The sequence below is a fragment of the Plasmodium gallinaceum genome (assembly GCF_900005855.1).
Source record: "Plasmodium gallinaceum strain 8A genome assembly, contig: PGAL8A_v1_152, whole genome shotgun sequence".
Classification (NCBI taxonomy): domain Eukaryota; phylum Apicomplexa; class Aconoidasida; order Haemosporida; family Plasmodiidae; genus Plasmodium; species Plasmodium gallinaceum.
The window spans coordinates 913,234-926,021 of record NW_021628316.1 but is presented as its reverse complement, the minus strand read 5'-3'; the positions used below and the strand labels follow the sequence as shown (position 1 = coordinate 926,021).

Below are 12,788 nucleotides of genomic sequence, written 5' to 3'. Positions count from 1 at the left end.
AAAATTTATATATTTTTATAATTTTTTTTTTTTTTTTTTTTTTTTTTTTTATTTAAAAAATATTTAATATATAAAATAAATATGTTATTTTTTAGTTTGTGGAATGCCATATGAATATTGTGAATATGGAAAATTTTATAATGAGTGTAAAGAAGAAAATAAAGAAAAATATAATTATGATATTATGAATAACGAAGTTGATAATAATAATAAAAAGCAAACAAAAAAAATCCCCAAAATTGTAATATCAAAAATATATATGTATATACATTTACATTTATATATCTAAACATGTTTATTTATTTTTTTTTTTAGTCTAATCAAAAAATAACAATACAAAAAACAACGAGAGCAAGAAAAAAAGTTGTTACAGTTGTAACGGGATTGCATACATATGTTAAGTTAGAAAAGATAGCAAAGATTTTTTCTAGATTTTATGCATGTGGTTCATCAGTTATTAAAGGAACTAATAATAATCCAGATCAGATAGATATACAAGTAATTATTCATATAAACATTATATATGCAAAAAAAAAAAAAATATATATATATATTTTTTTTTTAACTTCATTTTTCGTTATTTTTCCTTTTTTTATGATCCTTCACTTACAGGGAGATGTAGAACATAATATTGCAGAGATTATAATGAAAAATTGTCCAGAAGTAACTGAAGATAAATTTGTTTTTTTACCACCTAAATAACTGTATGCAACATTTATATAAACTTTTTTTTTTTTTTTTTTTTAATCCATTTTTGATATACTTTAAGGCTTATTTATATGAATTTAAACTATGAAAAAAATGAAAAGTATTCGCAAAACTGATTTCATTATTAATTTAATTTTTAAATGATTATTACATTTTCATATTAATGTTTTCATTAATGTTACAGTAGTTACATTTTTATAATATTTTTTTTAATAATATAAATAATAATGTTATTTATTTTATTATTATTAAATTTACGATTACATTAATGATTATACGATTATTTAATTTTTAATTGTATTTTACTTCTTCCATCTTTTCCAATTCTTTATTTTTATCTTTCCTGAGGATCCTTTACCGCCAAAATTTTTTTTGTTAGTATTTTTTTTTTCATTAATCTCTTGAACATTTATTTGTTCATAATTTTTTCTTTCATTTTTATCTTTTAATAAGTAACATTTTAAGAATTCTAATATTTTATAATCATAATTATCAAAAATATGTTTTTCATAATTTTTTGTATTTGATTCTTCTTCCTTTTTAGTACTATTTTCATATTTGTTTTTATTTATTCTAAGTGTATTAATTTCATTGTTATTATTAAAATAGTTATCTAAGGTGCTTGTCTGTTGGTAAAAATGTGAATCTTTTGAGTTTTTATTATATATTTGTTTGGTATTTAAATTTTTATGTAATTCCTCATCTTTTTTAAACACATTGAATGAATTTAAAATAAAATTGTAAAAATTTTCAATGAAATCTTTAACATTATAAAAAGTGAATACATTCTTATAATCAAAAATATAAATTATTTTGTGAATATTATTCAAATTTTTTATAATATAAAAATCATGAGTAGTTAATATGTAATTTCCTTCATATATAAAATTTAAAAAATTTAACAAGAGATTTTTCAAATAAATATCTAGATTATTGTTTATTTCATCTAATAACAATAAATTTGATTTTTTTAAAAATAAAGAAAGAAATAATATTCTAACTTTTTCTCCTCCACTCTTTTCTTTAATGGAAGTTGAACTATCAATATAAAATATTTTTAACAACGCTTTAATTTTATCTTCAATATTATCAATTTTATCATTGCAGAATAATTTTGTCTTATTTAAAACATAAAAAAAATTTTCATCGAATGAATTAGTTTCAAAATTATCATGAAAATTAATAGGGTAATAACTAACATTTTCTATTAAATTTTTAAAGTGATCATTAATTTCTAAATTTAAACTTTTTATCATATTCTGTTCAAAATATGTTAATAATACATTGTTAAAATTACAATTAATTGTTCCTTCATAATCAAACTTTTTGTTTTTCTTTTGTTCTATATTATCATTATTTTCTTCATTATCATTATCTCCATAAGCGTAAATACTTTTCTTTTTTTCTTCTTTTTCTTTTAATACTAAATTATATTTATTAGTTATTATTTTAAAAAAAGTTGATTTTCCTATTCCATTTTTTCCTAGTATTAAAACATTTTCACCACTATTAATATTTACATTTATATCTTTAAATATATATTTTTTTTTATTCTTTTTATTTAAGAAATAAAAGGAGAAATTATCAAATTCATATAAAGTTGCATTACTTCTTGAATACGTTTCACCAGTTTGTATTAATTCATTGTTTTTAATTTTTTTACTCATATCTATCAAAATATTTTTATTCATATCACTTTCTACATCATTAAGTTTATTATAAATAAATTTTTTTATATCTTCTTCATCTTCATTTTCTTCTTTATATATTGATTGATTTTCATCTGTTTTTACATTAACACCATAATCAATTAAGTTTTGAGAATTTCCGCTTTTCCTATTATCAGAAATATTTTCTATATTTGTGTGTTCATCATAATTTTTTTTTTTTATATTTTCATATGTATTATCGACACTTATTTCATTTTCTCTTTCATTTAAATCAGTGTTCTGCTTAAAGTTTTTTTTTTCATTATTCACATTCATATTTTCCTTATTAGCTAAATTTTTATTCAATTGTTTCCCATAATTTTTAGAATTATTTTTGTTTTTACTACTATAAATTAAATTATAATACATATATTGATAATTTAATTCACTATCAAAACAAATCGAATAAATATTTTGGTATAATTTTAATTCTTCCTCTTTCTTTTTTATAAATTGTTGCATAAATTCTTTTTTATTTTTTTTTTTACTTTTAGATATAGTGGAGTTTAGCTGATCTAATATTTTTTTAAGTTCTTCTTTTTTTTTTCTTCTGTTATCAAACAAAATTTTCATGTTATTTAAATATTCAGTGTAACTTCCTTGAAAATATGTTAAATTACAACTGTTTTCATTATTTTTTGATTCATTTATATCTTTAGAATTATTTTTATTAATTTTTTTTAATAATGCAATGTTATTAAAATCAATATCGTAACCATCAATTTTGTTGAAGTCTAATATTCGGTTACATAGTTTGCTTACTAAAAAAAAATCATGACTTGCTAATATAATTCCAATCTTTTTAAATCTTAATAAATACTTAAAGATATTCATTATAAAAAATATATTGAATATATCTAAATTATTATTTATTTCATCTATTAATAATAATTTAGATTTACTTAATAGTAACAATAACAAGTATACCCGAATAATATAACCATTACTCAAATGGCACAATTTTACATCGAGAAAATTTTTCAAATTTAATATATTTACGTATTTATTAAAGTTCATTTTGATATCATTTATTTCCTTAAAAATATATTCTTTTTCATGCATATATAATTTTAAAATAATTTCAAAATACTTAGATTTAACAAAATTTTCATTAAAATTATCTGTAGAAAGCTTCAATTTATCATTAATATCATTTAAATATTCCTCATTATTATGACTGCCAATATTGTCATTAATATTTTTATTACTATTACTTACAGTATCAATAACTCTATTTAATTTTATTTTATTAGAATTTATATTATTGTTATTTTTTAAACTTTTAGATTTATCTTCAGCTGTTTGATTATGTAATTGATTATCTTTTATACTAAGTTTGTTCACTATTTCATATTTTTGATACTTACTAATGTTTTCTTCTATATAATTTAAAACTTCATACTTTTCTAATGTACTTTCATAAAAATTCAAAACTTTTTCAAAAACGGTTAGATTATTTTTTTCTAATAAATGAATATTTTGCTTAAAATAAAAAACATCATTTTTAAAAAATAATTCATTATTATTTATTTTATTATTATTTTTATTTTGAAAATATGATATATTTTTATTTTTTATTAAAGATGGCATGTTACTTAATTCTAATGAGTTATTTTTCATATATGACAATATTTTATATAGTATCTCAAAGTTATTTTTATTAATTAGAGAAAATAATTTTTCTTCATTTATATTAAAATTTAATAAATTTTTATTCATTTTGTTATTTATAATTATACTTTCAGAATTTTTATCAGCATTTTCAAATATTAAATTCAATAAAGAAGTTTTTCCGCATCCATTATTACCTATCAAACTTACACATTCCGATTTGTTCAATTGAAAATTTAAATTATTTATAAGTTTTTTGTTATTTATTTCATAGCTTAAATTATTTATCGTTAAAATAACTCTATTTTCATCTTCTTTCTTATCATACTTTTTTTCTAATATATTATAAATGTTCAAATTATATTTTGGAGATAAAATACTATATTCATCATTTTCATCAACATTAAATATTTTTCTATATTCTATTTTTCTTTTTTTCTTATTTTCATCACTATACGGTTCTTCATATTCGTTGTCATAATCTTCTTCGATATCATTGATATATGCATTTTCAGATTGCTCATCATATTCATAATCTGCGTTTTTTTCTCTATATTCATAACAATATAATTCATGACTTGTTATTCGTTTTAATTTCTTTGTTATATTATTTATTACAAAATTCTTTTTTTTAAGATATATTTTATTTTCTCCAAAATTATTTTTAAAATTCAAACTATTTAAAAAAAGATGCTTATATTTATTAATCTGTAGAGCTCTATTAAATATTACATAATAAAGTATTAATAAAAAATAAAATTCTCCAAGAAACATGTTATAACATTTTTTAAAATATTTTACATTTATATATATAAAGAAAATGAAAAAAATAAATATAAAAATAAGATAAAATAAAAGAATAAATAAAGATTTAGCATTTGGAAAATATAATGGTTAATTGTTTTTAAAAATTTACACCAATTAACAATTTAAAAAATAACTTAATATAAAAATGACGAATGTGAAGCATAATATTTATTAACTATAAAAAACTGTTACAATAATAAAATAAATTATTATATATATATATATATATATATATATATATATATATATATATATATATATATATATATAAAATATGTTGTATATACTCATTTATATAATTATTTATCTTATTTTGCTTTTTTTTTTTTTTTTTTTTTTTTTTTTTTATATTTTTTAATATATTTATTTGTTTTCTTATTATAATTTTAATGGCCTCTTTTTTTTTTTTTTTTCAGTTTTTTTTTTTTTTAAAATAAAAAATATATGTATATATATTTTCATAGATATATAAATATTTTTTTAATGAGGTATGTTTAGTAATATTTAGATGTGTTAATATTCATGTTAACAGAAAAAAAAAAAAAAAAAAATTGCAAAAAATTATTATCATTTCTTTATATTAATTATAGTCACTGCACATTAGAATTTAAATTACTTATTAAATATATATTAGGCATTTCATCTTTTTTTCATTTAGTTATATTAATAAAAATGAATATTATCTAAATTTTTTCTTTTTTTTTTTTGTTCTTACAAACACAAACAATTTTGTTAAGATATGAAATTAGCAATTAAATTTTTTTTGTAGATATTTTTTTTCTATATTTCTTATATTTTCTATAGAAGTTAATAATTATATATTTATATTTTTTTATTTGGAATTAGTTTCAATATAATTTTTTTTATAAAAAAAGTATGAATGTTGCATTAATATTTGGCATAACAGGTCAGGATGGTTCTTATTTAAGTGAACTTTTATTAGAGAAGGGTTATGAAGTGCATGGAGTAATAAGGAGGTGTAGTTCATTTAATACAAAAAGAATTGATCATATTTTTGATAAGTTAATTTTGCATTATGGTGATGTAATTGATAGTAGTAACATATGTTCTTTAATATCCAAAGTAAAACCAACTGAGATTTATAACTTAGCTGCTCAAAGTCATGTAAAAGTAAGTTTTGAGGTGCCTGAATACACAGCTGAAACAACAGCTGTGGGAACTTTAAGGATATTAGAGGCAATAAAAATATCAAAAATAAAGAATTTAAAATTTTATAATGCATCAACATCAGAATTATTTGGTAAAGTAAAATGTATTCCTCAAAAGGAAGATACCCCTTTTTATCCTGTCTCTCCTTATGCTATTGCTAAATTATATGCACATTATATAACTATAAATTATAGAGAATCTTATAATATGTTTTGTGTTAATGGAATTTTATTTAATCATGAAAGTCCTAGAAGAGGAGAAACTTTTGTTACGAGAAAAATAACTAGAGGAATAGCAAAAATTTATAAAAAGTTACAAAATTTTATTACACTAGGTAATATTGATACATATAGGGATTGGGGTCATGCAAAAGATTATGTATATGCAATGTATTTAATGCTACAAGAGAAAGAACCACAAGATTTTGTTATTTGTTCTAATGAACAACATTCAGTTAGAGAATTTTGTGAAATTTCTTTTTCATTTGTAGGAATATATATAAAATGGATTGGAGAAGGAATAAACGAAGTAGGTGTAAGTCAAAATAACGAAATAGTTATCAACAAAAGTAGTAAATATTTCAGAAAATGTGAAGTTAATACTTTACTAGGTGATTGCTCAAAAGCGAAAAAAATCTTAAAATGGGAACCGACTTACAACTTTACTCAACTTATATATGAAATGCTAAAATATGATTTTGATGACTATAATATACCTATAGATGATTATGAAACATGCTTAAAAAGATATGAAAATTATAAAAACACAAAAATTTCTGAAATAGTTAATACATAAAATATATTTATAATTTTGTTATGTAATTTATAGTATAATTCTTTTTTTTATTAGAATATTAAACTTTTTATTTTATCCTATGTGTGTTTTTTATTTCATTATTATATTTTATTTATTTATTTTATTTTTTTTTTTTTGCATCTTTTACTTTTTTGTTACATAATGTTTTTCTTGTATTTTTCAGGAATTACATAATAACATTTTATATATTAGCTTTTTTATATGTAAGTTTACTTTTTCTTTTTTCATTATGTTCCCAATATGCTAATTTAATTTAGCTAATTAAAATATATTATCTTCCCGTTTTATATAGAATAGTTTATCATATTTGTTTTTCTTTCTTTGATTTAAACCTTTTTTTTTTTTAATATATTTTCAATTAAAATATTTAATTATTTTTTTTGTTTTTTAACTTTAAAAATGATTCTTAATTTTTTTTTTTTTTTTTTTTTTATTGCAACATAAAATTACATTAAAGATTAAAAAAAAAAAAAAAAAGTTTACTTTTATTTATATAAATGTTTTTTTTCTTTTATTTTTTAAAGAAAAAAAAAAAAAAAAATACCCATATAAAAGTAAAATTAAAAAGTTGTATACATATTTTCATAATACTATTAAATATTTGCATATTTTTTAATCAACATTTCTGAATTTTTTTTTTTTTATAAAAACAATCTCAATTAGTGATATTTTATTCAATGCTATTTATAATGTTTAAGTATATATATATATATATATGAATATATATAATATTTTTCTTGAAAAAAAGCAATTTATCTGTATGATTTTTGATATCTTGCACGAGCACCTTTTCCACCAAATTTTTTTGGTTCACATCTTCTTGTATCTCCAACTAGTAATGTTCTATCATATCTTAATAAAATATCTTTTAATTCTTTTTTTGTAGATTCATCAACATATTTTTGATAGTATGAAATTATTCCTTTACCAATAGCTTGTCTTATTGCGTAAATTTGAGAAGTTTGACCACCTCCTTTAACTCTTATACGAATATCTAAATTTTTTAACTTTGAAGATCCAATTAACCATAATGGCTCATATACTTTTGTTCTTAAAATATATGGTTCAACTAAATCTAAATTTTTACCATTTAATTTTATTAATCCTTTTCCATTGGTTACAGTAGCTACAGCAACAGAAGTTTTCTATTTCAAAAAAAATAGAAATAAAATAAAAAATTAACATTAGATAAATTTGCTAAAGTAAAAATACTACTGTTATATATTAAAATGATATTTTATATATTTATATGAATATATATATATATATATATATATCTATTTTGTTATTTTTCTTTAAAATCATAATTGCTTATTCTTTTGATTAATAATTATATTCATAATTAATGACATGATTAATAAATATTTTTTTTTTATTTAATATTTATATAATAAAATAAAAATATGTTTACTGATATATCTTTTTTTTTTATTATTTTTTTCTTTTTATATATATATGGATTTTCAATAAATTTATAATAATATATAAATATAATTTTTATTTTCTAAAATAAATATTTATTTTTTATAATTAATAATAATACCTTTTTTCCGAATGTTTGAACTCTTTTTACTTTTGTTGTCATTTTTTCTGCATAAAAAAAAATGTAGATTTATAACAAATTTTGAAAAAATATTTCAATGAAATTATCAATATTTTCTCATAAAAAAGGAAAAGTTTTAAAATATGTTTTACATAACAAAAACATAAATGTAATTAATTTGTTCTATTTTTACCATTAAATTTTTAAAGGTTAAATATTTTGTAAATTTAAATTTATATTTCTTTAAAAATAATTTTACTCGTGGTAAATATATACATATATATTTTTTTTTTTAAGAAAAATTTGATAAAAAAAAAAAAAATATGTAGATAATACTATTATTATATAGAGCTACTTTTATACTATATTAAATCATGTATTAATTTAAATAATAAATATACATTATAAATATTTTAAACAAAAAAATAAATAAGAATTACTTATCATTATAATAATTTTTAATATTTTTTTTATTACATTTTTTTTAAATAAAATTTAAGAAAAGTATTGAGGTGTTTATTTTTTTTCAAGCCTGTGCTTAATATTTGCCCACTTTAATCACTTTAAAGGCGTTCTAAAAAAAAAAAAAAAAAAAATGAAAACAAAAAAAAAAATATAAAGAAATTTCGTAAAAATTTTTTTTTAATTGATTATTTTCCATAATAATATAATTTTATTTTAAATATTTTTTTTTTTAACTTTTTGTTTATAATTTCATTATATGTGAATATATTTGAATCCATATATAAAAGGTAAACACAAGAATAATTAAAAAAATTTTTAAAAAAGGCATATATAAAAATACATATTATATTAATGTACTACAAAAAAATATATAATTTTTTATAATTGTTTTTAGTCTATATGAAATATTAAAAAAATTTAAACAAAAATATAATTACATTTATATATATTTATGCATGATTATGTAAAATAAGATATATATAAAAAAAAAAATTATCAAATAAATACTTTTTTTGTAATACAAATTTACATATATATATATTATATATATATTTTTTTTGTACCTTTTAGTATATTATTTGCTTTAATTGTACAAAATGGTATCACATAATAATGTATTACCAAATGTTCATCTTCACAAATGGTGGCAAAGATATGTAAGAGTAAAGTTTAATAAGAATATAAAGAAAGAAAAAAGAAGATTATTAAGAGAAAAAAGAAGAAGAGAGAATGGAGGTACACCTATTGAAAAATTGCATCCAATAGTACACTGCCCAACTCAAAGATATAATTTTAGAACAAGATTAGGAAGAGGTTTTACTGTTGAAGAATTGAAAGTATAAAAAATATATAATTATATTTTTATTTATTATTTTTTTTCACAATTACACATATAGTAACGTTATATGTTCTGCAAATATTTTATATTTCTAATTGAATATATGTAAAAAGTACATTTATATTGTTATATGAATTTTTTTTCTTTTTTTTTTTATCTTTATTAGGGTGCAAAATTATCTTTAAGTGCTGCAAGAAGCATAGGCATATGTGTTGATAAAAGAAGAAAAAATAGATGTGAAGAAACATTAAAAAAAAATATAGAAAGATTAGAAAAATATAAAAAGAGTTTAGTCATGATTCCATTAAAAAAATATAACAGCAAAAAAGGTATCGGTGGTATACCTGATGATTCGGATAAAAAAGTTATTAAAGAGTTAAAGAAAAAGAAACAACTACGTGGTATATTTAGAAATGAAAGAAATACTAAACCATTCTACGAAACTATGGATGTATCTAAAATAGATACATCGTTTTTAGCTTACAAAACATTGCGTAAAGCAAAATCAACAGAAAGAAGAAGAAATAGACAACAGCAAAGAAAAGATATAAAAGCAAAAGCTAAAGATAATTAAAAAAAAAAAAAAAAAAAAAAAAAAGAAAATATATGCCTTCTAATGTAATTCATATATATGAAAAATTTTTATATAAAATAAGATTAAATAATGTGTTTTTTTTTTTTTTTAAATTCATGAACCTTATATATATATAATTATACATTTTTTATAATATTTATGTGATAAAGTAATTTATATCCTTTTATTTATAAATAACTATTAGTTTTTCTAAAACAAAAAAAAAAAAAAAAAAAAAATATAATTATCGTATTATATATATTAAAAACTAATTTTAGAATTAATACAAAAAAAAGAAAACAAAATATATAGATTAATTTTACGTAAATTTTCATTCTATTTTAAATTAATATTATTAATTTAAATATTTAATTTGCAAAAATAAACAGTTGTGAGAAATTTTTATTGTTTATTTAAAATTAAAAATGTAGATATACAATTATTAAAAAAATTTATATATATTTATAAATTAAAATTTTCTATTTTAATTTTATTTGATTAAAAGGTGAAGACAAGTTACATTAAAAAAATGATTTAAAATTGTTTTATTAAAATCTAAGAACAACTTTCTAATTCTCTAAAATAAAAAAAAAAAAAAAAAGAAAACTTATATATAATATAAATTTTAATTACATGTTAATATTTAAAAAAAAAAAAATACTTTAAAATTGTAGGAATATTATCTTCAATTTTTAATTTAATGAATAGCTCTTTAAGAAATCTTTTACATTTACACAATGTTACTGTAAAAAGCAATTTTTTCATTTTTTAAAAATTAATATTTTTTATTACAAAAAAAAAAAAGTAAGAGTAAAATTATATTAAAAACGAAATAAAAAGAAAAGGATCATACCACCACTATATAATATTTTAACCCTTATATCATCACATATTGTCACAAATCGTGTTAAAAGTGAAACTTCTCTTTTATATCTCTAAAAAAAAAAAATAAAAATAAAACATTATTTTATATATCCTAAAACCATTTTAATAATTTGTAAAATAAAAAACACTTACATTACTAGTTCTTATAATAAATATTCTAAGTTTTAAATTTGCAAAAACAACTATGAAAAAGAATAATAAAAATTATATATAAACTTCTCATTTTTTTTTTTTTTTTTTTTCCTAAATAGAATTGTTTTTACTGTAGAATCGACTAAAAAGTATACTTTTAAAAATTCTTCCAAAAAGCAATATAGCTTTTTTATCAAATTCCTAAAAAAAATTTGAAATTAATATATTTGGAAATTTTTAATACAATACTTATAAAATAGCCAAACAAATTACTTCTTTAATAAAAGAGGATAATGGGATATTCAAATTTTCTAATATTTTATATATATCTTCCTCTTTATTTTCATTTTTTATTTCATTATTTTCCTTGTAACAAAGCTTACATAACATCCATATATTATCTTTCTTAACCATGATTAATTAAATATTATATAAATGAAAGTAAAATAGCTTATAAGACAAATACAATGAATGATTATGGAAAAAAATTGATTTTCTATATTTCTTTATATCTTATAAAATCTATTTATTTTTTATAGAAATACTTTTTTGAGATAAAACGAATGACATTCAATTTTATCTTTTTCATATTTAACATTTTTACTTAATTATTTGGGAAAAAATATATTTAGACAAAAACTTTCATAAAAAATTTTTTATATATTTTGATTAATAAATCATCAAAACTAAAAACAATTCAAATTTTTATAAAAAATAAATATTTATTAAGGAAGAAGATACAATTTATTCTGTTATATATTTTTGATTTTGTTTTGAAAGTTTTTTGAATTAAATTTTATATTATTTTAGCAAAAACTTTTTTTTCCAGAAAAGATGTAAACATCTTTTATAAAAAAGAAAAAATATTTTTTATTCATAAAAAAAAAAAAAAATTTATGGAGTTAATTATTTTTAAAAGAATAATTAAAAATATTCACCATAAAAAATTTGCTAAAAAATAAAACTATTAAAACATATATTTTAATATTTGCAACATGAATTTAAAAATATGTTTATATATAAATATAAACATAAGTTAAGAAGATATGTTTATATATTACTTATTTAAAGTGAAGAAATTATATATCATATAGGATTTATATAAATGTATTCAAAATTTTAAAATTCAGATGTACATAAATTCAGAGCAAATTATATATTTTTATCAGTAAATTTGTTAAAATCTTTTTGTTTTGACAATTTTATATTATTTTTTTTTGAGTTAATCTTTTAGATATAATTTATTTAATCTATGTGTCATGTATACAAAAATTTTTTTTTGAATATTTTGAAAAAATAGAATATGTATTATTTTATGTAGTTTCTCCAAAAATTATCCGATAATTGAAATTTTAATATGTAGAATATAATGTGAAAAGCATGCGTTCAAAAAAAAAAAAAAATTTTTCTCTTGTATATACATATATATATTTATATATATATTTATAAAATATCGTTAATTGCACTTTTATCTATTTTAACTAGAGCACCCAATAGTATTAAATATTGAAGTATGCTTATATTTAAAAA

At 17.2% G+C, this 12,788-nt stretch overlaps 6 protein-coding genes across 6 annotated transcripts in view; 3 read left to right on the top strand and 3 right to left on the bottom strand.

Moving 5' to 3' along the window:
- Positions 1–702, top strand: part of PGAL8A_00522400 (translation initiation factor SUI1, putative) — a gene marked incomplete at both ends in the record, with an annotated part of 2,227 nt that extends 1,525 nt beyond the window's left edge. The window contains 3 exons of the mRNA XM_028674058.1: positions 96–241; positions 316–498; positions 613–702. Coding sequence (XP_028530449.1) covers positions 96–241; positions 316–498; positions 613–702 — 419 coding nt within the window. The remainder of the gene's footprint in view (positions 1–95; positions 242–315; positions 499–612) is intronic.
- Positions 703–1,010: 308 nt separating this feature from the next.
- Positions 1,011–4,802, bottom strand: ABCF1 (ABC transporter F family member 1, putative; the record flags this gene model as incomplete). The annotated part of the gene is made up of 1 exon (XM_028674057.1): positions 1,011–4,802. One exon carries the CDS (start codon positions 4,800–4,802, stop codon positions 1,011–1,013), a length of 3,792 nt encoding a protein of 1,263 aa, XP_028530448.1.
- A 909-nt stretch (positions 4,803–5,711) lies between these two features.
- On the top strand, positions 5,712–6,800 carry PGAL8A_00522200 (GDP-mannose 4,6-dehydratase, putative; the record flags this gene model as incomplete). The annotated part of the gene is made up of 1 exon (XM_028674056.1): positions 5,712–6,800. The coding sequence occupies one exon, from the start codon at positions 5,712–5,714 to the stop codon at positions 6,798–6,800; it is 1,089 nt and encodes a 362-aa protein (XP_028530447.1).
- A 773-nt stretch (positions 6,801–7,573) lies between these two features.
- PGAL8A_00522100 (40S ribosomal protein S16, putative) lies at positions 7,574–8,406 on the bottom strand (the record flags this gene model as incomplete). The annotated part of the gene is made up of 2 exons (XM_028674055.1): positions 7,574–7,966; positions 8,365–8,406. 2 exons carry the CDS (start codon positions 8,404–8,406, stop codon positions 7,574–7,576), a joined length of 435 nt encoding a protein of 144 aa, XP_028530446.1.
- Positions 8,407–9,425: 1,019 nt separating this feature from the next.
- PGAL8A_00522000 (60S ribosomal protein L13-2, putative) lies at positions 9,426–10,241 on the top strand (the record flags this gene model as incomplete). The annotated part of the gene is made up of 2 exons (XM_028674053.1): positions 9,426–9,665; positions 9,834–10,241. 2 exons carry the CDS (start codon positions 9,426–9,428, stop codon positions 10,239–10,241), a joined length of 648 nt encoding a protein of 215 aa, XP_028530445.1.
- A 555-nt stretch (positions 10,242–10,796) lies between these two features.
- Positions 10,797–11,672, bottom strand: PGAL8A_00521900 (conserved Plasmodium protein, unknown function; the record flags this gene model as incomplete). The annotated part of the gene is made up of 6 exons (XM_028674052.1): positions 10,797–10,818; positions 10,903–10,984; positions 11,095–11,176; positions 11,259–11,308; positions 11,390–11,459; positions 11,532–11,672. The coding sequence occupies 6 exons, from the start codon at positions 11,670–11,672 to the stop codon at positions 10,797–10,799; spliced, it is 447 nt and encodes a 148-aa protein (XP_028530444.1).
- Between the last annotated feature and the right edge of the window lie 1,116 nt (positions 11,673–12,788).